Below are 18,286 nucleotides of genomic sequence, written 5' to 3'. Positions count from 1 at the left end.
AACAGCATCTTGTAAACCATTACATTGTGCTTTAAAGGCGATGGTCTCGTACTTCAAAACATAGCTCCACATACCTTGCAGGATCGAAATACTGTGGGCGCCCCTATATTATGTGATAAAGCGCTTTAAGAACATAATTAGAATTATTAGTAATATTGAAATGGTGTAATTTCTGCAACCTTGAATTGAACGATCCCTGTATATGGATTTTTTTTTTTTTTAACTGCAAGCATTTCTGGAACAAAATAACCCTCTGTCAGAACGATTCCTGTGATGGATTTTACAACATTTTTTGAAAGCTGCAAATATAAGTACAACATTAATAACATATAAATCGAAAATGCTACTCAAAAATATGTGTAATTTTTGCAACCTTGAAAATAACGATTCCTGTATATGGATTTTTCTTTTTTCATTTTTTCATTTTTTTTTTTTTTTTTTTTTGGGGGGGGGGGGGGGGGAACACTGCAAGCATTACTGGAACAAATGTCCCTCTTCCGTTCGGGGTGATAACCCGTCTTTATATACCAGGCTAAACCACTCTGAAACAGCCATTTGCTTTTAGTCGATCAATACACAAGCAGCATATTTTTTGATTCAATAGACTGTGCGAGTCTCGCATATAATCGAACACTGGTACTCGTTTTAGTGCGTGAGTTTGTTTCATTCATGCGTTAAAGGCATTATACACTTTCGGTACAGAAAACAAAAGTTCAGAAGGTACTGGTGAAAGACTTATCTTGAAATATTATTCCATGAAATGCTTTACTTTTTGAGAAAACATTAAAACAATTACCAATTCTCGTTAGCGAGAATTACGGATTTATTTTAAACACATGTCATGACACGGCGAAACGTGCGGAAACAAGGGTGGGTTTTCCCGTTATTTTCTCCCACTCCGATGACCGATTGAGCCTAAACTTTCACAGTTTTGTTATTTTATATATAAGTTGTGATACACGATGTGTGGGACTTGGAAAATACTGTTTACCGAAAGTGTACAATGGCTTTAGTTTAAAGGCACTGGACAATAGTGGTAAATTACTCAAAATATTGTTTAGGATAACAACTTACTTGGTATTACAAGCAATGGAGAGCTGTTGGTATTATAAAACATTGTGAGAAATGGCTCCCTCTGAAGTGTTGTAGGTTTTGGAAAGACGAATTATCTCACTCAAATAATAAAATACTTCAGCTAAGGCATTTTATTAGGCAGATGAAAGCAAACCAATTTGTGCAACGGGGATGTTTTTTATTTTATTCTCTTGCAACTTCGATAATAATAATACATAAATAATAATAATCGACGACCAATTGTTATTGTATTGCATATGTTTGGATACATCAAGTGAGAAGACTGGTCTTTGACAATCACCAAAGTGTCCAGCCGTCGATTTCATCAAACTCTTCCTAACTTATGATTAATCTTAGGACAGGTTCAGTTCCGTATCAAAATACGTAAGACGCATTGAACCCATCCTAAGTTAGGACGGGTTACTCGTCCTAACTCGAGTTAGGATTAACCCTAGAGTTTCGTGAAATCGGCTGCAGTGTCTGTAATGACTGTTGTATGTTCGTATAAAACGCATTGATCATAGTCCAAAGAAATGAAGTCATAAGTGAAAGGTACTATGGTAAACCACAAACACTACCGGAATGCAAATCATTCAATTTATTCATTGCATTTGCAATTCATACCCCGGAATTCTTATATAACCGCGGCCCTCAAAACAGCCCTATGAGTTTGAGCTTTCAAATGACTTAGTGAAATTAACAATCTATAGATATTACATTCTTCTAGCTTACTCCCTCAGGGACTCCCCAAAGCCTAATGGTTTTCCTATCTCGGATAAGACTGTAGCAATAAAGAACCCGCTGTTAATGGCATTGCGATTTAATTACATTCCTCGCAAAGCACCCATCGTTAGGACAAAATCCAAATCCCTCCCGCTTGCGGCCGGACTACTCAGACTTAAGTCGAGGATTTTTTTTATTTTTTTGTTCTTATAAGACCAAAACATTCCGGAGGTTTGGTTGATGATCCTTCGCTCTTAAAACAATAACGGGGAATTAAGCCTCGGAGCACGGCACAGTGGTTTAAAATGTCCAAGGATGCGCCGTAAAGGGCAGCCTGAGGCCGGGGTGAATGTAGGCACTCAGACACCAAAACGTCATAATGTTGGCGAGTTGTTGAAAACGTCGCCGTTTTAAGAACATGAATCCTTATGTGCGGCACGTTGGTTTAAACAGAACTAATTGCATTCGGGACCCGGGATGGAATTTGCACTTTCATGGTGTGCCACGACAAAAACAGTTTATGGATGTATACATGTACAGTACACTTATTAATTGAGTTCCTTGGCGAAAAGGAAATCAAATGCAACAACAACAAATCATTACGAACAAAAACGAAACAATACTCAAAAATAAAAGTAGGCTTATTAATTCCCTGACATATAGGAAGTCAAATGCATAAACGACAACAAATAAATAGGAAAAGAAAAAGAAAAAAGGAACACGAAAAAGAAGAAGTACAAAATAACAACACGTTGACGACCACGGAATTTACGAACACAATTAAATGCCTTCTTAATTTAGACTAAACACCTTTAACAAAATCTAAATCTGTACAAAGACAGACAGACAGACAGACAAACAAACAAACTTACAAGCCTTGGGCACATCACTTCGAACAGATGACGACATAAAACAAACCGAGATGAATGGTCGAGGCGAGCTGGGGATTCAAAAATGACAAACAATGAAAGTTTCAGTTTTAATGTTTTATTGGCTCTAACCTTTTTCTCTAATAGACCATGTCAACTTTGTTTACAATAAGTGTGACCTTGTACATTCTTTGAGTATTCTGGCAGGCACAATACTGCACAGGTCATATGAGAAAGTTAACGTTTTGTATCATAATTTCCACATAAATCCAAGAATTGTGAAAGTAAAAGCTGGACAAGTGTTTAGATGTGCCCCCTTTCATCATATCAAAAGTTGATAAGAATTAGACAGTGCGATCTCCATATAAAACATAAGATTTTATGATTATTTTATTCCCTTAGACTGTGTACAAATCATGCCTGCAGGAAGTCCAGGTTCTGTGGCTCCTTTGTAAACATGTGATGTCACAGGTCACAATTGAATTGATTTGAATTGAATTGAATTGAATTGAACTGGATTGCATTGAATTGATTGTATTTATAATGTTTTCCCGTGGTTGAAAGTAAATCAGTAAATAAATAAATAAATAAGTACAAATAGTTTATACCAAAATTGTGTCATGCACACAAATTTGCTTAAGGCTATCTCACACATTACGTGACTTCACGTCGCACCATTCCAGAAATGCCATTAATTATACAATTGTTCTTATGAGAAGCGGCTAGCGCCAATCTCAAGCGAGTCAAACCCCCAGTCGTTGTCATTACTTATAGAGTGTTTCAATTTAACTTGCGGCTATTTTGTATGCACAGAATACGTTCTAACCCTGTTCTGTACTTTCGTATATGTCTGGGCAGAAATAGCGCTTCTTAAACTACATCTCCCAAGACGCTACTCTGTTTTGAGCCAATGTACTTCATTGTCTGCTACAGTTATTATGTGCTTGTCGTCTTAGTTCACGCTATTTTCACGGTCTTCGGAGAGTGAAGCTATTATCCGTTAATGAACCCAAACGTTTGTCTACTTAGTTCACGCTACTCTTCACAGTATTCAGAGGTGAAGCTACTCCGTTAATTAAAGACACTGGACACTATTGGTAATTGTCAAATACTAGTCTTCACAGTTGGTCTATCTCAACTTAATGCATAAAATAACAAACCTGTGAACATTTGAACTCAATCGGTCGTCGATGTTGCGAGATATTAATGAAATAATGGTCACACGAAGTTGTGTGCTTTCAGATGCTTGATTTCGAGACCTCAAATTCTAAATCTGAGGTCTCGAAATCAAATTCATGGAAAATTACCTCTTTCTCGAAAACTACGTCACTTCAGAGTGAGCATGTTTATCACAATGTTTTATACTATCAACCTCTCCCCATTACCCCTAAATTAATAAAGGTTTTATGATAATAACTATTTTGAGTAATTACCAATAGTGTCCACTGCCTTTAACCCAAAACACAAAGTTCTAAGAAAAAACATAGGTTATACATACTGCTATGAGGTAAAATCGCACAATTTGTGAAATTTGAGAATGAACCTCTAAAATGATGGACGTTTTTGTTGAATGAAAAACAAAACCATGCGGTCATAACCCTGTTATTCTTTCATTTAACTCTCCGATCTATGGTCACTCTGACGATTACCGTTTAATAAGCAAGGACGTAATCAATCAATATTAGATGATATAAAACTGTGTTCATTACCAACGGATGAAAAGAAGGTAAAAAAAAAAACCATGAAACTAAAAACTGCAAGAGACTAAAGGGCTGGGGCTAGAGCAGTAAAGTTTAATATCTAAGGGTTACACTCATTATAGAAAATCAATCTAATGGGAAGTTAGGTTTTACTTGTCTAATAATTCGGAAATGACAGCAATTGGTATGATAACTTCAAGATCTGCCAGCATTCTGCGTATTGGGGTGTCTTGGCCAAGCGGATAAGAGCTCTGGTGTTTCTTTAAAGCAGAGTGTGGGTTCAAGTCCCAGTCTTGTCATTGTGTGTTGTGGCTGAGTGGTTTAGCACACTGGACTCAAGCTCTGGTGTTTCTGATCAGCAGAGTGTGGGTTCGAGTCCCGGTCTTGATATGGTGGGTTGTGGCCGAGCGGGTAAGAACACCGAAATCAAGCTCTTGTGTTTCTGATCAGCAGAGTCTGGGTTCGAGTCCCAGTCTTGGCATGGTGTGTTGTGGACAAGCAGTTAAGAGCACCGAACTCATGCTCTGATGTTTCTGATCAGCAGAGTGTGGGTTCGAGTCCCGGTCGTGACACTTGCGTCCCTTGTGTTTGGACATATACCCTGCATGTGATTTGGCTTTAAGTCAAAACCGTGACCTCGGTTGTGTGTACAGTGTTTTATCGATTGTTTTAAATGAATAAAGAACGATTAAACTAAAATTTACATAAATTGTACAGCGAATTTCTACATTAGTTCTTTTTGATATTGGATAACTGGACATTCACGTAAGTTTCTACTGTGAATGTCTACTTTTTATTTAAACATTGGGCATCCACATAGAAGTGTACACTACACCGAGTTTCTATTTTGCTGTTGCCATATTGGATGATTGGACATTCACGCAAGTTTCTACTATGGAATTTTAAAAAACAATTTCAAACTTTGGATATTAACAAAGAAGTTGTTCAGTGAAAGTCTACTTTGCTGTTTCGATATTGGATAACTAGATATTCACATTTAGTTCTACTGTGGATGTCTACTTTCTATTCAGACATTGAACATTCACATTGGTTTGTAATGCGAATGTCTTAATCCCTACTTCAATAACGGAAATTGAACGTTCATATATGCTACTTATAAGTGTGCATTCGTTGTGTGCTGTAAGAGCATTCTAGCTTCTGTACACAAAAAAACACATGGTGTTATATCGTACTCAAATCCCCCTCACTATCATCATCAAGTGACGTCATAGTCACATCGCCCTCATCGTCCGTTCCCTGTGTCGTCCACGGGGCGGCAAAGCTCATCTTAGCCTCGCCTGGGCAGACCTTTTGTGTTGTCGATAGGGATGCACCCGTAGTTGACCCAGTAACGACACTCACCCCTTTGTCACGGCAATCCTTAGTCTTCTCTCCAAACGCTTTGTTGAGATCATCAATGCGACCCTGAAGCCTGTTACGCACCTTTGATGGGGGAAATAGTAATGATAAAGTTTAGTCAGAAAGGCTATAAAGCTTTATATTAAAGAGAATGTGGCAACGAGACTACAGGGTTGTTTCTGATCCGGGCTTCGGGTCATGGTGGGCCTGACACAATTTCGAGTCGGGCTTACTCGGGATTTGTGTCAAACTGACCCAGATAAGATCAAACTGTCGCACAAAGCCAGTTTCATACTTTCTATGGATGCAAATGCTATACGAATTTGACGTCACAAATTCGCTACGTTTTGGACCGGGAGTTGAACCGTTCGCTTGGACCCGCGGGATGTCCTTTGGACCAGGGAGCCCATTTTTTCGTTTTTGGGACCTGGGTATCATTTCGTTTTAATGTTAACTTTTATCATGTTTGAATGTTTTATATAAGTTTTTAATTATGCTAGCTTGCCAAACATTATCGGTATCTGGCACACATAAAACAGGTTAAGAAAAAAAAACTTGCCGAATAAAAATGTGAAGGTGTTAATTGTTCTTTTTTTCCGAATATATTGTCCAAATATTGCTACATCAAACAGCAACATCCAAACAGCGCTGCGAAAAAAGAAAAAAAAAAGAAAAAAAAAAAAGATAATGCATAGGCGCACAAAACCAAAGATGAGTAAACCATAACGTTCGCGTAAATTCTTGTATAACGAAAAATAATATTTAACTGCGCATGATACAACAGATCACGGGAGGGGGGGGGTGCACGGAGACGTTAATTGCCATTAAGAACTCCTGGTATTGCACTAAAAGCCCCCTCTTAATTATAATAATCGCTCCCTGGAGACATTATCTGAACGGTTCTCTCTCTTTCTACCAAGGGCAAAATTGCTCTGAACCTGGGCGGTACTTTGCCATTGAAGCCGGGGTTGTTGATGACTGGGCAGAAAAATATCGCAGGGAAAAAATATTGTGCAATTAGGGATGCCATTGAAATTAAAAATAGATTTGCACTCGTCCTTTGTTGATGTTTTTTTTTTTTTTTTACTTTTAAAGGGGCATGTACGACGGGGCTGTGTTCAAATAATATGTATACTTTAAAGGAACACGTTGCCTTGGATCGGTCGAGTTGGTCTTTGAAAAGCGTTTGTAACCGTTTTTTATAAAATGCATATGGGTAGAAAGATGTTGTAAAAGTAGAATACAAAGATCCACACAAACATGACTCGAAATTGCGTGGTTTTCCTTTTACATCGTCGACTAACACGTCGGCCATTTATGGGGGTCAAAATTTTGACTCCCATAAATGGCCGACCATGTTAGTTCGCACAGTAGAAGGAAAACCAGGCAATTTCGAGGCAAACTTGTGTGGATCATTGTATTCTACTTTTAAAACATCTTTCCAACCATATGTTTTTTATAAAAAAACGGTTACAAACGCTTTTGTTTTGACCAACTCGTCCGATCCAAGGCAACGTGTTCCTTTAACATTGAATAAAGCACATTGAATTTGATATTTCACACTCTTTGTAGAAACTATGGGGAAAATTCATTTGCAGCAACAACAAACAACACACAAACGTTTGTTATATCTGAGGTGGAGTGAAAAATACAAACAAATTAAAGTCAGTTGCTTTGAATACATTTAAAAAAAATAGTAATAATAAACAAATAAAAAAAATCAGGTGTGAATTGAATCGGGATGCGGATTCTAAGGAACTTTCGACTGTGGTGTCAGCCCTGTCGTCACTTCGAACGGTTCGAAGAAGTTCAGAGCACATTTCAACTGAGGCAAAATATTCCTTGCGAATTTGTGACGTCAACATTCGTGTTTCATTCGCATTCACATGACTTATGAACCAGGCTTTAGTTGTTCCCAACCATGTATAATAGAAACATCAAAGAAACGCGAAGACAATTGTTTAGAGTATTATAAAGCTATACAAGTATAGCTTTCTTTTATGACGTCTACGAGTAAACAACAACCCTAAACAACTTGACATTTATGTTTACATGCCACAATCGTATCGAGTTTCCAAGAGCTAACAAAATCATTCCACACACTTCCGCTTTCATCAAAAGGAATTTGACTTCATTACGAGACAAAAAAAGACCTCTCAGTTTATTGTGCGTTCAGTGATGACATTTAGATTAAAAGTCTGTTTAAGTGGAGACTAAAATGAAAACAAAACGTGGGTGTACTGCCTGAGGCTGTACAACTAACTGCTCATCTTTTTTGAACGGTCAGTAAAATCCATCTAATTTACACCCGTCAAAATATTCGTAGTCGGCGGGTCACGGAAAGGGTGTTTAGTTTGCACAACGCCGGCGTCGAAATACTGAGGTGTCGTTATTATTAGTCAATTTTCTTATTAAGTCAGCAGTTGTTATTAGTCTTCACGGGTGAAGATTTTGCATTACCGTTATTTGGTGTTCTTACGTGCATATTTGTATCTGACTCTGATGTTTTTCTTGTACAATGTAAGTTGCATTGTGTTCCTTCGGGCTATGGTTTATTTCATTTGGTCGACTTCCAGGGGATGTCGTTATTGGTAAATTTTCTTGTAAAGTCAGCAGTTTGTATTTAGTTTTCACAGTCGGAGCTTTAGCATGAACGTTATTTGAGAAGTTGCTGAAAATACGGAGCGGTTATGTCCACGCATTCAGATTAATCCGCATTGGAAATATACACTATGAGAAGCATCACTGACGGTAACGCTTCTCAGATTCATTATTTTGTTTGCATAAAAACTCATGTTTCGCGATTTACAATTTGTTGCTGTATTACGACATGAATGCAGAAGTTAATTAAATACGGAGGTTTAGCTACACGTTACGCGAGCAAAATACGTGAACGTGAACGTCAGAAAATGGTGTCGTTAAAATCTCACGTTTTAAGCATACGTGAAATTACCACTGTCCACGTCAGATAGGTACGTGCAGATGTCATTAAGTGGGCATGAAATAAGCCCAAAGTGGTGACGTCACCTAGAAAACAACACCATTTTCTGACGTTCACGTTAATGTGTTTGCTCGCGTGCAGCTAAACCTCCTTAGCTTAGTCAGCTATAGCGCAGAAATTCGGCACAAGCAAACATGGTGAACGGGCCATTTTCGAAACGACTGGATTTTCAGGCATGTGAGTTACTACCCATGAAAAAAAAAGAGGAAAATCAAAAACCCCAAAAAGCAGCTGAAAAGAGGAAGTCTCACATGCCTGATTTTGCTTTGGATTCGGCTCAGGCTAGCGTGGCCCCGCGGTTGTTTTGACAATTGCGCTTGCTTTGCGTACACGCGCGCAGGGTTTCAGACGAGAGCACGGAGCCTGAACCCGAATCCAAAGCCCAAGCCGTGGTTTCGAAAAGGCCCTATAACTACTTATACCATGGAGGTGGAAATAGCTACCTCCATGCTTATACAGTGCACGGTGTACGCGAACAAAGAATATAATGACCACAGCCTCTAGGCCTCTTTAATGCAAATAGGTAGGAGTAATGGCCTCATCAATGACACATGAAGGAGGGAATAGCAGTCAACAATCCACTTTAACTGCCGACAAATATCACTCTGTATAGCTTACCCTGTGCAAACTCAATTATGCGCATCAATATACGGCTGTTCTATGTATACTGTTAGTGAGGTCCAAGTTTATTTATTTAAACCTAATATTATTTTCCCTTATTTCACTGATAGTATTATTTTCTCACGTTGTCTGCCCACAAATCCCCCTGTATACCTTGTATGCGCATTATATACGAATGTTCCATGTATACAATTTTCTTGATCCGACTTTACTTAATAATAATAATAAGACATTTGTAAAGCGCCTAATGCAAATAGCTGTGACCATAAAAAAAAATGGAAGAAGCTCTAATAGCAGAAAGCAATGACTGTTGAGATGAACGTATTATAACTTGATGTTATTTTCCTTTGTTTTCCTGGTATGATTTTCCCACTTTCACTGAAAAAAAAATGTAGTCTTGTTACAAAACGTTGTGCGCAGCAAGGAGGGAGCGAGTGGTGGATCGCGATAGTTGAGCGATAGTGTGAATAACAACGTCTTGGCATCAAGACTATATTTTTCAAAACGTAGTGGGAACGAGGTTGGTGTGATGGGGGTATAAGCACTGACTATTTCTGTGAACTTTAAATGGAAATCGTGGACAACAACCTAAATTGACCGGAATTGAATAGTGGTGGTCAGGAAAGAAGTGTCCCATGTGACTGTAAACGCGCCTTGTAGGTTTGCACTGGCACTTTAATGGCTGACATGTGCAAACAGTGTGCGTATAGTTAGCAGATCAACTATAATTAGTGCATTACGTTCTGAAAGGTGGCATTTAAAGATACTTGACACCTTTGGTAATAACTCAAAATAATTGTTAAAATTTAAACTTACCCATAACGAGCAATGGGAAGCTATGTAGCAATGTCCCTCTTTCATTTTCGTCATTCAACTTCGAAAACCAATCGAGTCCAAATTTTCACAGGTTTGATAGTAAATTAGTTCGCTTTTGAACATGTTGTTCGTTGTTGTACTTTCACGTACTTATATTTTGTTCATAAATTTCTGGTCAGATTTTTTTATTTCAGCGTTCTGTTTATTGTGTTGTATTGTTTTTAAAGCCCGAATGAACAACCAAATAATTAAAATTGACGCTTTCATTGATAAGGAGTTCAAATTATTGTTAAAATTTAAAGGATATGGCACATTTAAAAAAGAAAAAAAAAAAAAAATGCGCTTTACAATAAAACTGACAAAAAGCACACAATCTAAACAGACCCTAAACCTTTAAATGTCAGCCAACTCACTTCAAAATGTATTTATTGCCAAATAATACATCCACGCCTTACAGTCTGCCTAATTGCTCATGCTTAATCATCACTACCATAATACCGCAATACACAACCTCCACCATAGATATTCAACTCTCCAAACCCATCAATAATGCAATAAATGATCTATTCCCCCTCAATAAAGGAAAAGAAAACACAGCCTGATCGTGTCAGAGCCTAGACTAATTGCTCATTATCAATCCGGTATTGCTGTAGTCCCAGCAGCATTGGAACCCCGGCTGGTATTCAATCAGGGTGGAGACCAGAGCTGCTGATAACTTCATCTAAATTTCATGATTGCTAATGAAGGGGTGGTGGAAAGAAGGGGTGGAGGAAAGAAGGGGTGGGACTAGACGAGTGTCTTTAGAATCTCTCTTTTAACGAATTTGTATCTTTAAAGGCAGTGGACACTATTGGTAATTACTCAAAATAATTATTAGCATAAAACCTTCCTTGGTGACGAGTAATGGGGAGAGGTTGGTGGTATAAAACATTGTGAGAAACGGCTCCCTCTGAAGTGGAGTAGTTTTCGAGAAAGAAGTAATTTTCCACGAATTTGATTTCGAGACCTCAAGTTTAGAATTTGAGGTCCCAAAATCAAGCATCTGAAAGCACACATCTTCGTGTGACAAGGGTGTTTTTTTCTTTCTTTCATAGTTATCTCGCAACTCCGACGACCAATCGAGCTCAATTTTCACAGGTTTGTTATTTTATGCATATGTTGAGATACAGCAAGTGAGAAGACTGGTCTTTGACAATTACCAACAGTGTCCACTGCCTTTAATACCCATTAAGTGCTTTTGTAGTTTTAACTGCTTGTATAGTTCTATATTTTTATCCTGTATGCCATGTTTTAATAATGTCCATCTGTAATGTCCTTTATTGTCTCTTCTTAAATTGTGGCATCAGGAGATTAACTCGATATTAATTTAGTTTACTTTTTTTTAAATCCATCAGGGGTGCTGCTTTTTTCCTTGCTTTTTTTCTCTCTCCTTAATGTCTGTACTTGTATTTTTACCCGTGAAATTAATAAATGAAGGACATGAATGAGTGGGCACAGTTAAGCAGACAGCACAGACAGGTAATTGGCGGTTTCGTTGGCGTATAGTCAGCGCAGCGACGACATTTAGTATAGCTGTGACGTCATCACTCTTGGCGCATTACGACATTTTTTACACAAAGAACAACAAATAATAGTGTACAATTATATACTGACCTCTTTATTGCCAACAACTAAGATCATAAACAGCGAAAGTCCCTGCAACACAAACAATGAAAAGAATAATACAATAAAATAAACAACAAATAGAGGTTGAAAACCAGTAAAAAATAGAATCATAACAACAACAATAAGGATTTTAAATATCACAATAAAAAGTTGTCATCAAGTTTTGGAGAAAATGGGGGAAATTTACTGAGCAGTGTTATCAGTTGAGTCGCGTAAGTCTGCTGAAAATGTTGAAGTAATTTTAATTTTCGTTTCACTGAGACTGCGCAAGACTATCGGCCAATGATAGCCTTCCGCGCTGCGTTCACGTTCAATCCAAGATGGCGGCCAGGGCAGGGGATGTATTTACCTGGAAACCGTTGAGTGTGGTGAAGATGTAATCAAACATGACGAGACTCGAGTTCAGAGCGAAGAAACCGAATATCCACGGTAGGCCAACCATTGGCATGAAGACAATCATAGCTTTGGCAGTAGTCCTAAAAATGTAAAAAAAAGATGGCGACACAAATAAGCTTTTGGGGGTTAAAGTCAAGTTCAAACTTCGAAAGTCTGGGTGAAGTGTAGTGTGTCTATAAACAGCACTGCACAAGTTTTTTACAACTTGGATGACCTAAAGTCCAAAGTGAGAATACTGGTCTTTGACACTTGCAAAAGGTGTCCAGTGCCTTTAAAGACACTGGACACTATTGGTAATTGTCAAAGACTAGCCTTCACAGTTGGTGTATCTCAACATATGCATAAAATAACAAACCTGTGAAATTTGAGCTCAATCGGTCGTCGAAATTGCGAGATATTAATGAAAGAAAAAACACCCTTGTCGCACGAAGTTGTGTACTTTCAAATGCTTGATTTCGAGACCTCAAATTCTAAATCTGGGGTCTCGAAATCAAACTTGTGGAAAATTACTTCTTTCTCGAAAACCAATTACCAATAGTGTCCACTGCCTTTAACAGCTTCATGAAACTAGAACCCTGATGGCTTTTCCAGGACTCCGTACAATTATCGACCACGCGCAGTCGACTGAACTCTACAAGCACCAATTCCTATTAGGGAAAGGTCTAGCCTTTTGTCAATGCCTTGTGTGCGTGGTCTCTAGTTCCAGTCGCTTGGGATCGCGGCTCTCCAAGCAACAAACGCCTTGACAAAAGGCTAAGACCAGCCGTGATTTCAATCCCCTCACCTGTACTTATTTGCTTTCATCTTTGTAATGTCCCTCTCGATCAGGCTGCCGATCTCTCTCAAGACGGCAACCAACATCACGGTGTTGACCTGTGAATGGATAGAGGACAGATTTAGTCAAATCCATCAGCGTGTGTACCTCCGGATACATGGACTTGTTTGCGTTTTGGAATGAGGCTGTTAAAGCTACCCCCCCCCCCCAACTCATCTCTCACTCTCTCCCTAAAAAAAACGTCTTAACGGCACTGTCGTCGATTTCACCGAACTCTTCCTAATTATGGATTAGTCTTAGGACTTAGGACGAGTTAAATTACGTATCCGAATACGTTAGGACGCATTGAACACATTCTAAGTTAGGACGAGTTACCCGTCTAGGAATAATATCTAGCGTTTCGTGAAATTGGCAGCTGGAAACTTTTGGTAATTAGTATTAAAAAAAATGTATGCATATATACAAACTTACTCGGTATAACGATCAATAGAAAGTTGTTAATTTAGTATAAAACATTGTGAGAAACGAATCTCTACTTATGTGGAATGAAGAAACCAAAGGGGGTTCCCTCAAAGGTTTAAAGGCACTGGGCTCTCTTTGCAATTACAAAAAAAAATGTTTAGCATAAAGACTTACTTGGTAACGAGTAATGGGGAGGTTGATAGTATAAAACATTGTGAGAAACAGCCCCCACGGAAGTGACGTAGTTTTTGAGAAAGAAGTAATTCCTCACTAAAATATTGTAATCGAAGCTCTTTGTAAAATCTGCCACCATGGGACGATTGGTAATTGCTCTAAATATATATTGACATCCAAAACTTACTTTAAAACGAGCGACAGCGGGCTGGTTAAGTATAATACATTGTAAGAAACGTCTGAAATACGTAGTTTTTTTAGAAATATGTAATTTTTCACGAATCTGAGAAAGACTTCTGGCCTGAAGCATTTCTCAAAGACTTGGAACTATAATCCTAGGAGATTTCAAAAACTTAAAGACAATGGACACTATTGGTAATTGTTAAAGACCAGTCTTCTCACTTTGTGTATCTCAACATATGCATAAAATAACAAACCTGTGAAAATTTTAGCTCAATTGGTCGTCGAAGTTGCGAGATAATAATGAAAGAAAAAACACCCTTGTCGCACGAAGTTGTGTGCTTTCAGATGCTTGTTTTTGAGACCTCAAATTTTAAATATGAGGTCTCGAAATCAAATTCGTCAAAAATTACTTCTTTCTCGAAAACTATGTCACTTCAGAGGGAGCCGTTTCTCTCCCCATTACTCGTAATCAAGAAAGAATTGATGATAATAATTATTTTAAGTAGGCCTAATTACTAATAGTGCCCACTGCCTTTAAATTTAAATACCCGTGTACCAGCCTCGTAATGGCAAAGGTTGAAGCTGCTCCACAAATAAATAAATACAGTTGTTGTCATTTTTCATGACTAAAATGACAATAAAAACGGAAATGCAATATCCTGAAGAAGCTCGCTTGCGTTGGAAGAAAGATAAGTGGACAAAAGACACCCCCTTGGTTTTTTTCCTTCTTCCTTTTTTTTTCTCCTTTTTTTTCTGGAGAATTTGTTAGTTGTACTCAACATTCCCAATAAGCAAGAGGACGCAATATCAAGTTCCACAAGACAAGCTCGAACACTTCAGAACATAGACTACGAAGATGAAGAGTGGATTTTTTTAATATAAAAAAAACTCTGGACCGTCAGCGTGTCTTGTTACTGCTTGGTATGAACGAAGGCGATTGCAGGATTTTTTTTTTTTTGCAGCGCGCACGAAGTGTTTGGCATTTTTATGAATGGAGTTTATGAGAGCTTTTAAAGGCATGCACACTATTGGCAATATTATTTTCAAAGACCAGTCTTCTCACTTGGTGTATCTCAACATATGCATAAAATAACAAACCTGTGAAAACTTGAGCTCAATTGGTGGCCGAAGTTGCGAGATAATAATGAAAGAAAAAACACCCTTGTTACACGAAGTTGTGTGCTTTCAGATGCTTGATTTTGAGACCTCAAATTCTAAACTTGAGGTCTCGAAATCAAATTCGTGGAAAATTACTTTTTTTTCTCGAAAACTACCTCACTTCAGAGGACGACGTTTCTCACAATGTTTTATATTATCAACCTCTCCCCATTACTCGTTACCAAGTAAGGTTTTATGCTTATAATTATTTTGAGTAATTACCAAAAGTGTCCACTGCCTTTAAGGAGATAAAGAAAGTAAAAGAGGTTTGACTTTTCGACGGAGGATACGACTTTGTTGCAATTATGACACAGGGTCTGTGTTTTAATTTATTGGCTTTGCTTATAAGTGTACCCAACGTAGCGCACTTAAAGGTGGTAAACTGTTTGATTTATCTTGAAATTTGTAAATTTATTTTCTTTTAATGTATGTTAAACTTGCATCGGGATAAAGAATATCCGTTTGATTCAATTATAAATACATTGATCTGTTCTCATTCTTCTTCTTTTTTCGTTTTGCCTTTTCTCTATAAGTTTTTTTTTTTTCATTTCATTTTTTTTATATTACTAACACGGGACCATTAATTGTAATACAGAACTTGTGCTGACTTTTGTATCCTGTATAAAGATCTTTAAATAAATAAATAAATAAATAATGTATCTACATTATGCTTTCAGATGCATCAGAATAGGTTGCCCTGATATTTGTAATAGCTGGAGTGAGAAAGTACCTCTTTCCCAAAAACTATGTTACTTCAGAGGGGGTCGTTTCTCATAATGTTTTATACTATCAACAGCTCTGCATCGGTCGTTACCAACTAAGTTTTTATGCTATCAATTATTTTGAGTAATTACCAAACTCTTCGTAACTTATGATTAATCTTAGGACTTAGGACGAGTTAAGTTTCATTTCCAAAGACGCTAGGACGCACTGAACCCATCCCAAGTTAGAACGAGTTACTCGTCCTAACTCGAGATAGAATTAATCCTAGCATTTCGTGAAATCGGCTGCAGTACCCCTTAAATGTTTTAGTGGGGAAAAAGACGTTCTTTGAACATGTTGGCGCGAGGCGACTGCTGTTGCGTTAATTACATGCCAGTCAAAAGCTACACGGCTATTGACTGTCATACATTGTGACACAAACAGGACACGAGAACAAAAAGGGACACTACCGGGCCTGCCCCAAGGGGGTCCGCCGTATAAAGTAAACTAAAGACGGGTTGGTTTCCGAGGCGCGCCTGCTGTTCCTCCATTCCTCGGTCCTGCAAGCTTAACCAATACACATGACTCTTCCTGTGACCGTGCTTGAAGAATGGAGCTACATCCGTCGGTAGGGCAGGCTTCGACAAACGAACACCTGGTCCAAGAGATCGGGTTTATGTTCCGAACGTGTGGTTTGTAGACCTTGTTTGACTTTTCTGGAAATGTGCTGTCGATTTTTGTTTCCTTCTTTTTATTTGAGAACTACATCCTCTTTTTCAGACGCCGCACGGGAGGGGAACAATAAATTTATTCGTTTCTAGGTTAAGAAACTCGATGTGTTGAGGGGAATAAAAGAGTGTCACATGTACATCAACATGCTTAGAATACAGACACATGTTCAGTATGTCTTTTCTGTTGGTAGCTTCAAAAATGTTCAATAAGGTCTATTTTGGATCGCCGCTATAGTGATTATTTTCGCTTGTTGGTAATCCACAGGCTTGCTCTCTGTTGTCTTATGTATAGTGTTGTTTTGTGTATTGCCAGGAAATAAATGAGTTAACACATTTTAAGTAGTTTGTTCTAAAATACCATAAAATTACGTTGTTTATTTATAATTACCATTATAATCAGCAATGCAGGTCCAGCAAAACCCCAGATAAGTTCTCTTTGAATCGACAACCAACAGCTATCAACAAACAAGGAAACATATCATTTACTTATAGTACTAACGAAATACAACTTCTTCTTTTTGTTATACATTAAATAAAACGACTAATAACCTAAGGTGTGTTTTTTTTAGTTTTTTATAACAACATCAAAACTAAAAAGCAGTATAAAAAAAAATATGAAAAAATTGTACAAGGCCAACCTAATTTTTTTAACAGGACAAACAAGTTAGAGCACTGAACCAGACCAACTCAACCCCGTCGGATTTGTGAGGTCAAAATTCGCTTCACATTCGCAGGAAGTATGGACATTAAAGACATTGGGCACTATTGGTAATTGTCAAAGACCAGTCTTCTCACTTGGTGTATCTCAACATATGCATAAAATAACAAACCTGTGAAAACTTGAGCGCGTCCGGTCGTCGAACTTGCGAGATAACTATGAAAGAAAAAACACCCTTATCACACGAAGTTGTGTGCTTTCAGATGCTTGATTTCGAGACCTCAAATGCTAAATCTGAGGTCTCGAAATCAAACTCGAAAACTACGTCATTTCAGAGGTAGCCGTTTTTCACGATGTTGATACTATCAACCTCTCCCCATTACTTGTCATCAAGTGAAGTTTTATGCTAATAATTATTTTGAGTAATAACCAATAGTGTCCACTGCCTTTAATAGCCACAATTACTTTCGTCAATGATGTTCTTGACCGCTCAGCCACTACCTTGTGGATCAAACAGGGGATTACACAACACACGTTTCTCTTATAGATACTTCATCATCGGATTAGAATAGGTTGAAGAATTGTCTTAAATATATTTGCCGTCGACATGTTGAGAGAGCTTAGTTAGCCGACCAACGTTCCAGCAACGACCTCTCTCTACTGCAAAACCCCCATCAAATCGTGAGGACCTTTTGGGTTATCAGCTTTCGGAGTTGAGGCATGTGTTCGTCATGGTTTTCACCAAGGAGTTATAGCTTACAATCCTTCAAAAAAATGTGTTTTTCAGAGGAGTATAGTCACGGATGAGTTACGGTGAAAGGGAATTTTAACGTGACTGACGCTCCTTGGCTGGGCTGTGTAACCATGGTGTAACCGTCTACTCTCGCCGATGGACGGCATTCCATTACTGCATTTCCCCCCTCGAAATCCCCGGAGGGTGAAAAGGACAATCGAAAAACCGCGTGCTTCCACATAAGAAGAAGAAAAAAGGTGGCATTCAAGGGAAAAAGCGAAAGCAAGAAATATCAATTCCAGGACAATGCTAGTCTATTCTTGGAGGCAGTTAAAAGCTTAGTCTATTGTTGTGTCTTCAAGAAAGTTGAAAGAAGGGAACCAAGGAACGGCTGTGAAGCATGAGTCTCGGTTTTTTAAGATACGTCTTGTCCTTTAACAAACAACGATCGAAGTGCAATTGGGGGGAAGTGTAATCGTACCCTTT

General features: G+C 38.2%; 1 protein-coding gene across 1 annotated transcript in view; it reads right to left on the bottom strand.

Annotated features, from left to right (window-relative positions):
• Nucleotides 1–2,607: 2,607 nt before the first annotated feature.
• The window catches only part of LOC139954082 (uncharacterized), a 50,503-nt gene continuing 34,824 nt past the window's right edge, over nt 2,608–18,286 (bottom strand). Inside the window, exons 23-28 of the mRNA XM_071953742.1 lie at nt 16,798–16,864; nt 13,009–13,097; nt 12,178–12,304; nt 11,817–11,858; nt 5,729–5,809; nt 2,608–2,737 (exon numbers count right to left, since the gene is read on the bottom strand). Of these exons, the coding sequence (XP_071809843.1) occupies nt 2,684–2,737; nt 5,729–5,809; nt 11,817–11,858; nt 12,178–12,304; nt 13,009–13,097; nt 16,798–16,864 (460 nt within the window). The 3' untranslated portion in view covers nt 2,608–2,683. The remainder of the gene's footprint in view (nt 2,738–5,728; nt 5,810–11,816; nt 11,859–12,177; nt 12,305–13,008; nt 13,098–16,797; nt 16,865–18,286) is intronic.

Source organism: Asterias amurensis, chromosome 22 (assembly GCF_032118995.1).
Source record: "Asterias amurensis chromosome 22, ASM3211899v1".
Lineage (NCBI taxonomy): Eukaryota > Metazoa > Echinodermata > Asteroidea > Forcipulatida > Asteriidae > Asterias > Asterias amurensis.
Note: the sequence above shows the minus strand (reverse complement) of the source record. Positions and strands in the feature narration are given on the sequence as shown.